The 15062-nt window shown below is 46.2% G+C and overlaps 1 protein-coding gene across 1 annotated transcript in view; it reads right to left on the bottom strand.

Annotated features, from left to right (window-relative positions):
• DHX30 (DExH-box helicase 30) overlaps positions 1–14674 on the bottom strand; it is a 28981-nt gene extending 14307 nt beyond the window's left edge. The window contains exons 1-8 of the mRNA XM_066585797.1: positions 14496–14674; positions 11950–12077; positions 9292–9402; positions 6691–6794; positions 5968–6091; positions 2810–2959; positions 1937–2089; positions 755–1576 (exon numbers count right to left, since the gene is read on the bottom strand). Coding sequence (XP_066441894.1) covers positions 755–1576; positions 1937–2089; positions 2810–2959; positions 5968–6091; positions 6691–6794; positions 9292–9402; positions 11950–12077; positions 14496–14658 — 1755 coding nt within the window. The 5' untranslated portion in view covers positions 14659–14674. The remainder of the gene's footprint in view (positions 1–754; positions 1577–1936; positions 2090–2809; positions 2960–5967; positions 6092–6690; positions 6795–9291; positions 9403–11949; positions 12078–14495) is intronic.
• Positions 14675–15062: the final 388 nt, after the last annotated feature.

Below are 15062 nucleotides of genomic sequence, written 5' to 3'. Positions count from 1 at the left end.
CGCAACGTGGCTTAAGGGAGGCCACCCATTCAAAGAAGGATGACCGCCTCCAAAAAGGCAGCAACGTGCAGCCCCATCACCCCACTTGGGCTGCAAGAGGGTCAGTCTGCATGGTAAGGCAGTCTCAGCAACGAGGGAAAAGGAGACTGTGGGGAAAGAGACCGCTGGGCTATTATACTTACCTTCCCGGTAGAAATGATCATTGGAAGAGCCGCATGTCCCTCCACATTTCTCACCTCTCTTTGTGGGTAGAAGGGAGCCCAGAGAACTTGAATGACAGGGTTTTCACCGGCGGGTCACAGAGAAGTTAGGGTTTGTTTGTGTCACCTTGCCTTCGGGAAAAAGCGAACCTGCAAGGAAGGTAGAGCAACCCTGATGTCCTGATGTAGAGTAGTAGGGGGGATTCTGTCAATCTCCTCAAGTCTGAGGAACTCCAGGAACAGGAAGACCAGCAGCAGGAAGATCTGCCTCCAATGGACACCAAGCAAAAACCGATTTAGCTGGGAAGCGTTAACTCTTCTTTTGCTTTGCGTCCGCTTCCTAGCAGCAGGAGCTATACCTGAGATCTTGATCAGAGGATCAAATGTAACAAAACCTCACCTGTGACGTATTCGGTCAGGACAGCCTTTCAAACTCTGAAAACAAATTAGTTTCTTTCTCACGGCAGCAAGCAAAGATTTTGAAAATAATGAAGCCCTGCATCTGTGTTTCAATTGCCGCAGCTTATATTTACACGTGCATCTCAAGTATTTACCTGTGGTGTTTGGTAAGACTTCTTCCCCAGCATAGGTACGATATCATTTATATAATGCGCCGTCACAGGGTACATAAATCCTGGCACCCTGACAATCGGGCAGTTTCTAAAGTATCTGGAGATCCGTTCATTGTCACCGGTGGCGCTCATCAGGATAATCTTAAGGTCTTGGTTCGTGTCTAGGACCTGCTTGAGGAGAATCAATAGGAAGTCCGTGTTCACGTCGCGCTCATGCACTTCATCCACCACCACGTGGCTCACACCCTCCAGTCCTTGGTTTGACTGCAGTTTCTTCAGCAGCACCCCAACAGTACAAAAGAGGAGGGCACCCCCACGTGGTGGCAGATTGCTCTCCAGCCTGACCTGATAGCCCACATTACCCCGAAGGCTCGGCCCCAATTCTTGGCCCACTCTGTGAGCCACAGACACAGCGCTGATCCTGCGAGGTTGGGTGATTAGCATGTTACAGTGAGCGCCATGACCGCTCAGGATGGCGTCTTCCAAAATGTAACGCGGGATGCGGGTGGTTTTGCCACATCCTGTATCTCCGGCGATCACCACCACTTGATGTTTTTTAATAGCGGACAGGATAATCTGACGATGGTGGTCTGCAGGTAAATCCTGTAAGGAGATACTGCTGTCCCACCTTTCTTCCAGTGAGCGGCTGATATGGAGAGCTTCAGCCTCAGATAGAGGGGTGAACGGTTGGCTTGTGATCGGATCAAGGATTTCAGAAGACATACGGGACTCATCCGACGACTCCATGTATGAGAAGTCATCATAATAGTCATTACTTGATTCGGTGATGGTCTCTAGGGGAAACTGAAACAAGTGTGAAATTCAGTTTGGATCATCTTAGAATATTGCATTTAAAAATACTTATTTTTGCACATCAGGTCTTATACTCCCAGTCACATCTAAAGCTGCAATCACAATCCTGCTAGCTTCTGTAGAGGCTCTGATAATGGCAACACAGTTACAGCTTAGCTGTTTGGTCAAATGACTGGGTGTGAATAACTTGTAAAAGTTACCAGAAAGATAATTGTTTGGAAGCGGCTATGAATTTGTCCATAATAGAGCAGAAATAGAATTACAAAGTACAGAAAAGGGAAACATTATTTGCCTTTGGGGGTCGAAGGGGTGCAAGTAATGCACCCTTCAAGCTGTAATCTGCAGATTTACCTGGTAGAAATAATCCTCAATCCTCTTTAGCAGAGGCTCGGGGACCTGGAACGTCTTTGCTTGACTCTGCTGTTTCTGAAGTTTCTGCACTGAAGACCTGTTATACGCTACGTTAGTGAGGGGCTTGTTGTGCTGGTCCAGGAGTCCCAGATCCTAAAAAAACAGAAACAAATCATGAGAACAAGACAAGAAAAAAAAAACAAAAAAAAACACATTTCTGCCCTGAAAGTAACTTCCACACCCCATTTGTCAGTTTAAAGGAACAACTTCTACTATTCATTCACTCCTTTTAAGAAGTTCTGTAATACTACCTATAGATAATCCACCCCACCTTCCACCTTACTTTTAATTTCTCTCATTATCCTGCTGCTTCCATTTAGATGTTGCGCTTGCTCTGGGGTTGCCATGGTAGCATCAGCATACTCTGTATGACTTTCTGTAATGTGACCTCCATTCTTATCATTATGTTCTTAGGAGCGTAGGACACATGACAGGAAATTCAATAGACAGTTAGCCGGCTGATGCAACCTTGGCAACCCCAGAGCAAGCACAATATGTGGCGAAGGACATCATCCTTTCACATTTTTCTAGATTTCTCATCAGTCTTTCAGCTGTACAATATAGCAAGATTCAGGCTGTGATCTGCTATTGATCCCTAGAAAAGGTGGGAATGGCGAAGACACAAACTCACAGTTCACCATCAATTCAGCGCCAATTCTGGTTCTCCTTGGGGAGAACAAGCTGGAGGCTCTTAGGCAGTGCAGGCTAGTAAAAAGATCTCCCCATGTAAGTCAATGTCTCCGTAAGGCGGTGCAGTACATGTCAACTATTCCTAAACCCTCTGTAATGAACTGTGCATTGTCCGCCTCAAACCTTTAGTCTCTGACAGGCGAGGGCAGCAGCTTTCTTCTCTGCTTCATTCCAGCGCTGACCCATAGCAACGAATGACATAGGCTCAGGCCACTGCAGGGTCAGATGACACGTCTTCTTTTTTCCACCCACATGCCGATAATGCATGAAATCCTGAGAGAGAGAAGAAAACAGTGATCATACATACAGCGCATGGTGTAGCGGGGTTACATTATACCCCATATTGCTGCTCAATAGACTCCAACTCACGTCTTTGCAGAGAGAATTCTGGACAATACTGCTGGTGGGTCAGCTGAGGATACAAAACTGGAAACCCTTAACGCCACATTTATGTCATGGGGATGTGGGTTTGGGGGCCAAACACATACGATACACGGCGAGTGCCGGCTATCTTTGACAGCTGACACCCCACCCACAACAGCCATAATCAGCGTGAATGCTGATTGCGGCTGTTAACTCTTTAAACGCCACTGTCAATTCTAAGAGTGGCATTTAAATGCCCCAATCTGTAGTCGAGGGTCCTGAACACTCTCCCCGCCTCGCCCCACACAATAAGATTGTGACGTGGTGTTTGGTTGCCATGCAAGCCTGGGACCTACTGAAGGTCCCCAGGGCTGCCATGGCTGTTTGCCTACCAAGCCATGCCTGTGATATGGCTTGATAGACTACCAGTCAGAAAGCGATAGCAAGTTGGTCCCAAGTTCAAGTCCCCTATGGGAACTAAAGAAATAAATGTAAAAATTAGTATAAAGAACAAGATGGTAGTAAAAAAATTTAAGGAAAAAAAAAAAAAAACAAAAAAAAAAAAAACACACCACACACAAACCGCACACTTATAATAAAAAAATTTAACATATATATATATATATATATATATATATATATATATAAAAAAGACAAAACACACATTTGGTATTGCTGTGTCCGTAAGAGTCCTATCTGTCAAAGTAATGCATTACACAGTGAACTTCGTCAGAAAAAATAATTAACTAAACAACAGAATTGCACTTTTTGGGTCACACAAGAAAAAAAAAAGGGTGTGTTCAACCCAAGTCCTATGTACACCAAAATAATACCAATAGACACTACAGGGTGTCCTGTAAAGATAGAAATACGAGCAAATCACACAACTAGGTCAACGGAAAGATAAAAAAAAGTTATGGCTGTCAGAAGATGGTGCCAGAAATCCCCCCCCCCCGCAAAGATTTTTTTTTTTTGTAAAAGTAGTACGGCAAAAAACAATTTGATAACGTTGCAATCGTACTAACTCATAGCATAAAGTTATGTCATTTTTGAGGATCATCTAACCAGATCCAACTGTTTTGTTGTTCATCATCCAAAGACAGGTGGCACCATCGCTACATGTCCCTCTATGTTAGAACCCTTTCCCGGCACTTGGCAGAAGAATATTTGGTCTTACAGTGCCCATTACATGTACTGCCTTTGACATCCACCCACCATCGCCTCCGTTTGCTGTAGTGTCGTGAACAACAAAACTGGACTGCTCTGGAGTGGAATCGGGTTACCTTCAGCAACAAATCCAGGTTTTGCTTGGGCAGTGACATTGGCCATGTTAATGTCTGGAGATCTAGAGGTGAGTGTCTCCATCCTGCCTTTGCCACCTCAAATTTACCTCCCACCTCTCATTGACTGGCTACAATGCGATTTCTGACCCACTGCTCTACCGAAACCACCTTAACCAAAGTTCTTAAAGGGGTTGTCCCGCAAAAGCAAGTGGGGTTCAGCACTTCTGTATGGCCATATAAATGCATTTTGTAATACACATCGTGCATTAAATATTGGCCATACAGAAGTTATATACTTACCCCCCCCGGTGTTGGCGTCCCCGTCTCCATGGCGCATCTAATCAAGGCAGAAGAAGGCTTCGGTCGGCGCCATGGAGACGGGGACGCCAACACCAGGGGGGGGGGGGGGGGTAGGTAAGTGTATAACTTCTGTATGGCTCATATTTAATGCACGATGTGTATTACAAAATGCATTTATATGGCCATACAGAAGTGCTTAACTTCACTTGCTTTTGGGGGACAACCCCTTTAATGATCCGTCAACTGCCAAAGCCTAACACTGCTCTGTGCGCCTTCCAGGTTTGACTTTTGACTTAGACATAGTCAACCATTCCCTCATCTTAGGAATAAGTTCTCCTGGTACCTCACCTACAGAACATTTAGTGTCCCCTACTCACACTCCATGTAATCATCTCATACTCTGTTGGTGTCCCTTAAGGCTCTGTCATGGAGTCCATACACACTCTCCCCCAACTATACCTTTCAGCCTAGGATAGCTCATAGAATCCCATGGCCTTCAGGGTCACCTTTATGCTGATGACACTCAAATCCATCTACCTCTCTCACTGCTTTACTATCCAAAGTGTCTCAGTCATATCCTTCCGCTTCTGCTTTCCAAAACTCAACATGGAGAAAATTTAAACATATCTTTCCATTTGGTCACTCAACATCCCCAGCAGACTTATCAATCAGTCTACAACTCCTCCCTTTTCACAGTCTAACAAGTCCTTGATTCTCCCTTGTCCTTCAAAGCCGAAATCCCAAGCCCTTATCAGCTCCTACATCTCAAAAGTCTCTTGAATCCCCCTATTCCTCAACTTTGAGTTAACAAAAATGCCAGTACATGCCTTTCTCGATTCCCGACCTATGCTGGTACAACATCCTCTTATACGACCTCCCATCAAAAACTCTTTCATCTCTCCAATTACCCCCTCATCTCTGGTGCCTGACTAATCCACCTTACCATCCTTATTACTCCTTTGGCTCTTCTTTCTGCTAGACCCTTCATTGGCTGTCCAAAATAATATCATCAAAACCCGTCCCCTCCATATATCTGACCTAATAGCCCAATACCACCCCACAAGCTGCCCCGTCCATCCATCTCCGACCCATTATCTGGATTCCTAACCACATGTAACCTCCGGTTCTCATGAGACCACCCCTTCTGCTCCTAACATGACCGTCTCAGATTTCTTCCATGCATTCCCTGTACTACAACTCAATACCCCAAACAATCTACCTCTCAAAACCAACCTGAAAACTCACCTCTACAGCAAAGACAACAACCTACAATAACCTTACTGCCACCATACTACTATGTGAATCGCAGACATATCGATGTGGGTTTGCACCTACCTTAATGCTTGACGTGGATGTGGCCACTTGGATGACAGAGGTAAGCAGGTTTTTGGGATTTGGGAATATACTCAAAGCCATCTTAGCTTGAACATCTTCATCGGACAACTCCATAGGGATATCCCTAAAGAGAGAGGGAGTCACATGAAATAACTGACGCTGCTGCAACTACTACTGGTCACTGACCAACATGAGGCAAGGGCAAGAGTGCAACAACAGGCAGTTATAGGCCAACAGTAATGGCTATATGGCAAGTAGAGTCCCTAGCTATGCCAGATTCCCTGCTGAAGAACAGAGGGAGATTTATATACCACACTGAGCATCATAAATGGCAATATTTGGTGCATGCCCAGCTTGCACAAAATTCTACCCTTGTTATGTCAGGAGGCGAAATGACCGCCCTGTCTGATACATTTACGAATAATTTATGTAGAAACTGATACAAATTATGCCACAAATCTACACCAGATTGTACCTGGTGTACAATTCTGTGGAGATACTGAAACACACCCGATATATGAAGGTGTGTCTGCCTTTCCATACAGTAGGCCCATCAGGCACCGGCGGGGATCATATTAAAGGCCAGGGTTTGAAATGTGGATCTTAATAAATCTCCCCTCCACAATCTCTAAATAAAGATAAAGATGTGCCTAGCGCTAGCTTTGGGGCGTTCATAACCTCCACTCTAGCGAGAGACTAATGTAAACCCCATCTAGGGTATACCTGGATGCTGGGCTGCCCCTGCTCCGTGTCCGTGAGGAGACAGGTGTTGTGGCCTCTGGATCCCCTCTAGCTCCTGGATTATTTGGTCCAAACAAGCCAAGATCCTGCAAAGAAGAACAAAGTCCTGGAGTTGTTTCCTTTAGTAAAGTTGTTACAAGTTTCTATTTTGAAAACCCGTTGCATTTGTTTTAAACAGCAGAGTGCCTTAAAGTGGTTTGGCGCCTACGTATTTACTTAAGCTGCCTGTCCACAGGCGAGTTTGATTTGCGTTCCCTGCGGCGATAATCCAGCCACGGGGAACGCAGTTCAGGCTCTCCACAGCGTTGCTATGGAGAGCGCTTTTCCCCTGTCCATGAGCGGAGAAACATTGTGATTCTCCGGTCGCGGACGGCAAATTGCAACATGCTGCAATTTGCCGCGGTCAGCCTATTTATCAGATAAGGCTGACCGCGGAAGTCTGCCTGATGGCTCCTGCTCACGGGCGGCGGCTCCCATGGCGGAGATCTGCCGTGGAATATTGCTACACCTGTGGACAGGCAGCCTTACTGTTAACTTTTTTTGTGTAAGAAAAAGAAAAAAAAAAACCACACACACATCAATAAAGACAGATTAAAAATAAAATAAATTCTGCATTTAGTGGCTGCAAATCAGTGTCAAACTCCGGGCTAATGTCCACAAATGTTTTGTCACGCTGCTCCTATGCAGGCATTGCGAGGGGCATTATTTTGAAATGCATCCCCGCTCTGAACAGAGTAGGAAATCTAAAATAAATTAATTAAAACAAAACACAACAAACAAGAAACCACCACTGCGTATGTCTGTGCCGTCAGATTCCCAGACATGTGCAGTGCATACCCGGCCCACACGCAGTCTCCGTATGTGTAAAACGGCGCATGTACGCCCGTGGACATAAGCCCTTAGGCTATATTCACATGGACGGGAAATGTGCAATTTTCACAGCTTTGCGAATCATCTTAAAAAAATTATAATTTCTGTGAAATCTTTATCTTCACGCATGAAAAAGGATTGCAAATGTTTCCCATTGATTTTAATAGGAAACATATCACACTTGCGAGTGCCATGCGAGGTTTTTGAAGGTCCCATTAAAAATAATGGGTGAGGAAAAAAGAAACAAAATAAGTAAATAATATAGATATATATGTATCTTGCGTGAATTAATCCATTCAAAAGAATGGCTGTCATGTGAGTCTTGACCGATAATAACATTCATGTTGATGCGCCCTTAGACTGACATTTGGAGATTCTGTTATAGATGCGGCACAAAGTCGCAGAAGAATAAGCTTCTGATAAAGTGCCAGCAGCTGAGCAGAAACCGAACAGACCTTATTATAGTCTATGGGCTCTGTTCGGCACTATTCGGTTCTGTCATAAGACAGACCAGTTCGGACAGCGTATTCCTCTTCCCTGCTTCCCAAATGGAGCAGGAAAACGGAATCACTGCCACAGATGGGAAAGCAGCCTAAGGCCTCCCTCACACAGGGTCGTTTTGTACAGCGTTTAGCGCTGCCTTTTCAGCCCAGCGCTAAATGCTGTATGACACTCCCATTCATTTCATAGGGGCTGCTCACAGAGGGCTGAAAACGCTGCGCTTTGACAGCGATGCATGTTCTATTTTTGGGTGTTTTCACCATTGAAATGAATGGGCAGCGGTTTCAGCACTGCTGAAAACGCGGCAACACTTGGTACCGCGTTTTTGGCAGCATTAACCGCTCACCGATTTTCGGGGGGAGGGCTTGCAATAGAAGCCCTACCCTAAAAATCAGTCCCAGCTAGCTATAGAAAAAGAGAAAGTAAAACTCACTTAGTCCCTGCAGCCCGGGTCGCGGCCGCTGGTCTCTGTCGGCGCTGGCTCGATGCCCAATCATAGCACTTCATTGCCTGGCTCAGCCAATCAGAGCTTGCCGGCGCTGATTGGCCGAGACAGTCAATGAAGGGCTGTGATTGGGCATCGAGCGCGCCGACAACCAATCACAGCACTCTATTGCTGGAGGCGGGGTTCTCAAACCTGGCCTACGGCAATAGAGTTGGGAGTGCAGAGGAAGCCCGGATCAGCGGCAGAGACCAGCGGCCGCGACCCGGACTGCAGCGGCTAGGTGAGTATTGCTTTCTTTTTTTTCTTTTCAGCATCCTTGGCTGCGTTAAACGCAGCCAAAACGCTGGCATAAAGTATGCCAGCACTGCTGAAACGGGGCGGAATCTGCAGTAAACACAGTGCTGAAAAACGCTGCGTTTCTGCAAACGCCCTGTGTGAGGGAGGCCTTAGCAGAGTTCTGGCTGCATTCTCAGTGTGACCAGCAGATGGCAGTGTGCCAAGGATGTCAAAGGGCTCATTCACACGGGTGCATGTTTGCGGTGTATTATGCGTTTTTTTTTTTTAACGCACGTAACGCAGCAGATATACATGTAACGTGTAATTTAAAACCCCTATGACCTGTAATGCACCAAAATAGGATATGCAGTGTTTCAAATGGCCCAAGGTAAATCAAAGGGCCTTTAGCACTGTGTATTGCATGTGTACTACACATACGGCAGTGTGAGCGAGCCCTAAATGTTTACATTTCTATTTTCCTAAGGATTCACCTGTAATACTTTACACGCCATGGCTGCTGCCTGCCGCTCGGCATCAATCTTTTTTGGTCCATAACCTTCTACTTCAATGAGTTTTGGCCATTTTAGGCGGAGGGTAACTCTCTAGAAAGAGGATTAAAGAAAGAATTACTACAAATGTACGTAAAGATGTTCACATTTCATGTAATTTTAAAATCGCCAACCACTGAAGTTTCAAACACAAACTCCTTGTAACTCAGGAGTACTGATAAGTAATGTATGTACACAGTGACTCCACCAGCAGAATAGTGAGTGCAGCTCTGGAGTATAATACAGGATGTACATCAGGATCAGCACAGGATAAGAATGTAATGTATGTACACAGTGACTCCACCAGCAGAATAGTGAGTGCAGCTCTGGAGTATAATACAGGATGGAACTCAGGATCAGTACAGGATAAGTAATATATGCTCACAGTGATGCTATGTTTTTACATATACATTTATTCAATATACTAAACTGTGATCTGCTCACCATTTAGTTTATAGAATAAATGTACATGTAAAAACATAGCATCACTGTGAGCATATATTACTTATCCTGTACTGATCCTGAGTTACATCCTGTATTATACTCCAGAGCTGCACTCACTATTCTGCTGGTGGAGTCACTGTGTACATACATTACTTATCCTGTACTGATCCTGAGTTACCTCCTGTATTATACTCCAGAGCTGTACTCACTATTCTGCTGATGGAGTTACTGTGTACATACATTACTTATCCTGTACTCATCCTGAGTTACATCTTGTATTATACTCCAGAGCTGCACTCACTATTCTGCTGATGGAGTCACTGTGTACATATATTACATTACTTATCCTGTACTGATCCTGAGTTATATCCTGTATTATACTCCAGAGCTGCACTCACTATTCTGCTGGTGGAGTCACTGTGTACATTACATTACTTATCCTGTACTGATCCTGAGTTACATCCTGTATTATACTCCAGAGCTGCACTCACTATTTTGCTGGTGGAGTCACTGTGTACATACATTACTTATCCTGTACTCATCCTGAGTTACATCCTGTATTATACTCCAGAGCTGCACTCACTATTTTGCTGGTGGAGTCACTGTGTACATACATTACTTATCCTGTACTCATCCTGAGTTACATCCTGTATTATACTCCAGAGCTGCACTCACTATTTTGCTGGTGGAGTCACTGTGTACATACATTACATTACTTATCCTGTACTGATCCTGAGTTATATCCTGTATTATACTCCAGAGCTGCACTCACTATTCTGCTGATGGAGTCACTGTGTACATACATTACTTATCCTGTACTGATCCTGAGTTACCTCCTGTATTATACTCCAGAGCTGTACTCACTATTCTGCTGATGGAGTTACTGTGTACATACATTACTTATCCTGTACTCATCCTGAGTTACATCTTGTATTATACTCCAGAGCTGCACTCACTATTCTGCTGGTGGAGTCACTGTGTACATATATTACATTACTTATCCTGTACTGATCCTGAGTTATATCCTGTATTATACTCCAGAGCTGCACTCACTATTCTGCTGGTAGAGTCACTGTGTACATACATTACTTATCCTGTACTGATCCTGAGTGGCATCCTGTATTATACTCCAGAGCTGCACTCACTATTCTGCTGATGGAGTCACTGTGTACATACATTACTGATCTGGTACTGATCCTGAGTTACAGCCTGCATTATACTTCTGAGCTGCACTCGCTCTATTGATTATTGTTGGAAACCATCAGCAAGTTTATGGACTGCAGCGATCAAACAGCTCAGCTGAGCGTCTGAGGACTATTCAGTGTCCGGTATACACAAGATGCTAGGAGAGGATTATAACAAACACAAAAAAATATGAGAAGCTGCACAAGCACTTTAATATTTATTCACTACCATGGCGAGCAGCCACCGGCGCGAGTGCCAGCAGGCAGGGCTCTGCGTGCTGCCTCTGGCACGCATGCCATAGCCTAGGCCAGTGGTGGGGAACCTAATGGCATTCCTGTGATCTAGACAGGACAACTAATGCTGCAGCCTGCAGATATAAACAATGTCACATTCACTGACAGGAAGCAGGACACAAAGTCAGAGGAATAAAACAGAATTTCTATCAGATTGTTGGAGATCTTTTCTTCACACAAGAATTAATGTCCAGAAGACTGGATGAGCCCTTTAAAAGAAATTGTCCCACTTCTAGCCATTGATGAGGTATCCTCAGGATAGGTCATTAACAGATCAGTGGTGACCCGCCACCTGTGACCCTCAGGGACTAGCAGTTTCCCCCTGGTTCATGTCCTTATGTACCATGTTGTTTTGCTGCAGTTAGCAGACAGCTCTGTGCAGTGCGCAGTGGCCCAGATTGGTACTACAAGCTAAGTCCTATTGAGGTAAAAGGAACTAAGCTTGCAGTACCAATCCAGGCCACTGCGCAATGTACGGAGCTGTCTGCTTTCTGAACCAAACAACTCAGTGCACAAAGACACTAGCCTGGGGGAACAGCTGATCCTTGAGGGTCACAGATGGTGGACCCCACCGATCTACTCTGGATGACCTATCCCGAAAATAATTCATCAGTAGTAGAACCGGGATAACCCCTTTAAGGACTGTTCTGTTTGCGGAAGGAGGTGCTGCAGTACTCACGTGTTTGCTGCCACTGCCACTATGGATATAGGTCAGCAAGTCCTTTATGTGTGACCTACGCAGGGACTGACTGAGGATGCAGTGCAGTAAATTCTTTGGAGCCGGGAACTGTTTTAGAAGATTTTTTTCTACAAAAGGAAGAAAACAAGGTCAGTGTCCACAAAGGGTTAACCACAAGAGAAAATAACCTAAAAAAGAGGAGAGGACCCTGCAACCCCTAAGAGCTAACACTCTACAGAAGAGTCTGCCCATAAAAGCTTACAATCTAAGGCTTCTTTCACACGAGCGCACATCGGCCGGCCGTTTTTACTTCTGTGGTACGAGGACATAGACTTCTCTGGGAACCCACTCTGGGCTTTGGATGTACATCCCCCAGGGTCTGTGCGCACCCAAATAAACTTACCCACTTCCTGTAGAGAGATCCTGGTGTGTCTGCTCTAATCTCATACTACACCCCTTCTCCGCTGCACACGGACAGCTCGGATCCCGCATGCGGACGCCGCACAAAAATAGAGCATGCTGCAATTTCTCCTCCGCTCGCTGGAACCGCACTTTATTTCTGCGAGCGTGCAGGAAGAATCGATTCCCCGTAGCATTCTATGGGCGGTATTTGCTGCAGATCCAGGATTCCGCAATGCAATTCCATTCGTGTGCAGGCGGCCTAAGACTAATTTTTCTCTTTTCACAAGACCGACTGACCCGACTCCCCTCTCCCTCTGCTCTCCTCTGACTGGTCTAACTGCCCAGCTGCCCACACCAGTGATTCCCAACCGGGGTGCCGTGAGAGGCTGCCAGGGGTGCCGCGGCTCTCCGGCTAGGTACTAGTGTATTATGTCGCTGCCGTATGTCCACGGGGAAAAGTTTATTTTAAATCTGCAGCGTTTCTCCCGCACGCGGTTCCGCGCGCCCGTAGGGATGCATTGGGCACCCGCAGGTAGTTAAATACCAGCGGATGTCATTTTTCCTGTCAGGCGTGGATCCGCGTGCGGGAAAAAAAATGGACATGCTCCATTTTCGTGCGGGTCCCGAGCACATCCGTCGAGCCGAAGAAAGAAGATCCGGCCGCGAAGGAAGGAAGATCCGCATCGTCCGGAGAAGGTGAGTTTATTCTGATTTAAGGCCTCATGTCCGCGGGGCAGGAGGGACCCGCTATGGGTTCTACATGAAGAATCCGCGGCGGGCCTGATTTCCCCCGTGGACACGAGGCCTAAGTTAGGGTGGTGGCATAAGACAGCAGTTTTGACAAATGTTAACGCCCCCATCTTCTGATTGGCTGGGGGCGTGTTTAATCCAGAGCCGGCGACGCTTGACGAGACGATAGTGCTGGCCGGAGGGGCGCCTGCCTCCCTGACTGACCTAGCCGGCGCTGGGGACACTTGCCTTACAGAGCCAGCAGCCGGGGCGCAGTGAGCGCGGCACTGCAAGGAGTGGGTATATATATGGGTTGGGGGGTTAATGTTGTTATTGGAGGAGGGAGGGGGTTAGTTTTATTACGGGGGGAGTAATGGGGTGGCGCTATTACAGCCGGCGTCTGTTGTGGAATCTATAGTAACTGCGGCAGCAAAGTGGTTCAGATTTTGAAATCATCCACATGGTGTGGAAACAATCTGTACTAAACCTGTGTGGACGCTGACATATAACGCGGGATAGAATTCCGCAGCATGTTCATTTTACATATAATGTAGATCAATAGCCCACCCAGCGCGACTCTGTTTTTTTTTTTATAAACAGTCCTGTCCTTTTAATAAGGATAGAGGTAAAAACCATATGTCATAATAAGCCACACTCTAGCCACACCCCCTTTGGTAGGGGTGCCATGCTGTAAATTTCTTTCCCCAGGGGTGCCGTAAGGCTGAAAAGGTCGGGTAACACTGGCCTACACAATTACAAAAAATATCCCTGGAGCAGCTCTGGTGTATCCAGGCAACGGACGCTCCAATCACAGGCGTCCATGCTCGTGTCACCCAACCGCTTAGCAGCCAATCAGAGCTCATTCCTGCATCTGACCAATCAGAGCTGTGTCTGCCAGCAGCCAATAAGATATGGCTGGTTGCCGGGCAGACTTATAATTAGCTCTCTGCAACAGATTGATTAAAGGTCCATTTACATGCAACGATTATTGCTCTATAGTTCGTCCACAGTGAGCGATAATAGTTACGTGTAAAGGCACTCTTTAGGGGACAATTACACTATGGGGCCCCTATGGATTCTATATGTACATCCCTGGGTGAAGCATTACAGTTGGGGGGGGCTCAGTAGCTGCCATTTACACCTCTACAAGCAAACATTGGGCAAAGTGAGCAGTATGGTGATGGGAGGACACCCGCAGCAGGCAAAGTGGGGGCAGCAAGAAGGAGGGTGAGGGGATCCATGCTGGGTGACATTGGGCAAGGAGGAGAGGGCATCCGACAAGGTCATCCTGCTGGAGGAGCCGCATAGACCGTGATGCTGGGGGGCGCTATGACAGGACGTGCAGCTCCACCTCTGACAAGACCCAACAGCATGGAGAACGGAGTCTTGTAGGTCAAAGGCCGGCGATCACTTACCTGCCCCCATGTCCGCTGCAGGGGCCGCCGGCTGCTCCTTCTCCTCCTCTACCCTCAATGTATTAACTCGGTGTCTCCCCGAATATAACGGCCGGACAGGAGTGATGCGGAGCCGGCATAACAACCTGCTAAGGAACGGCATGACGACTGTGGGCGCCGCCATCGCTAATGAGCACTGAGATGAGCGACAGAAAGGGTAGCTGGGTCTTCAACAGCGACTCTGGAGGACCAGGGGCCATCAGAGGAACTGCAGCACCAGCTACAAAACATAGGCAGCGAAAAGAAATGTATAGAACGAAGGAAATAAGAAGGATAATAGTATTATATTCATATATCACACCTACATATATTCATCTAATAAACCTATCTCTATGTATACTCACCTACCCCTAGATATAAAGTATATCCAAAGGTAGATGTAGCCTATTAGATAAATATATGGAGATTTAGGTGCATTATAATAGTAATAATCTTAAATTATATAGTGTGCAGTGCCTGAGGAGGTGGCCCACAGCCGAGGAGACAGCGGGGTAGAGAAACGCCTTGTCCTAGGGCCCTACCATCTCA

The sequence above is a fragment of the Eleutherodactylus coqui genome, chromosome 12 (assembly GCF_035609145.1).
Source record: "Eleutherodactylus coqui strain aEleCoq1 chromosome 12, aEleCoq1.hap1, whole genome shotgun sequence".
Taxonomy (NCBI): Eukaryota; Metazoa; Chordata; class Amphibia; order Anura; family Eleutherodactylidae; genus Eleutherodactylus; species Eleutherodactylus coqui.
Note: the sequence above shows the minus strand (reverse complement) of the source record. Positions and strands in the feature narration are given on the sequence as shown.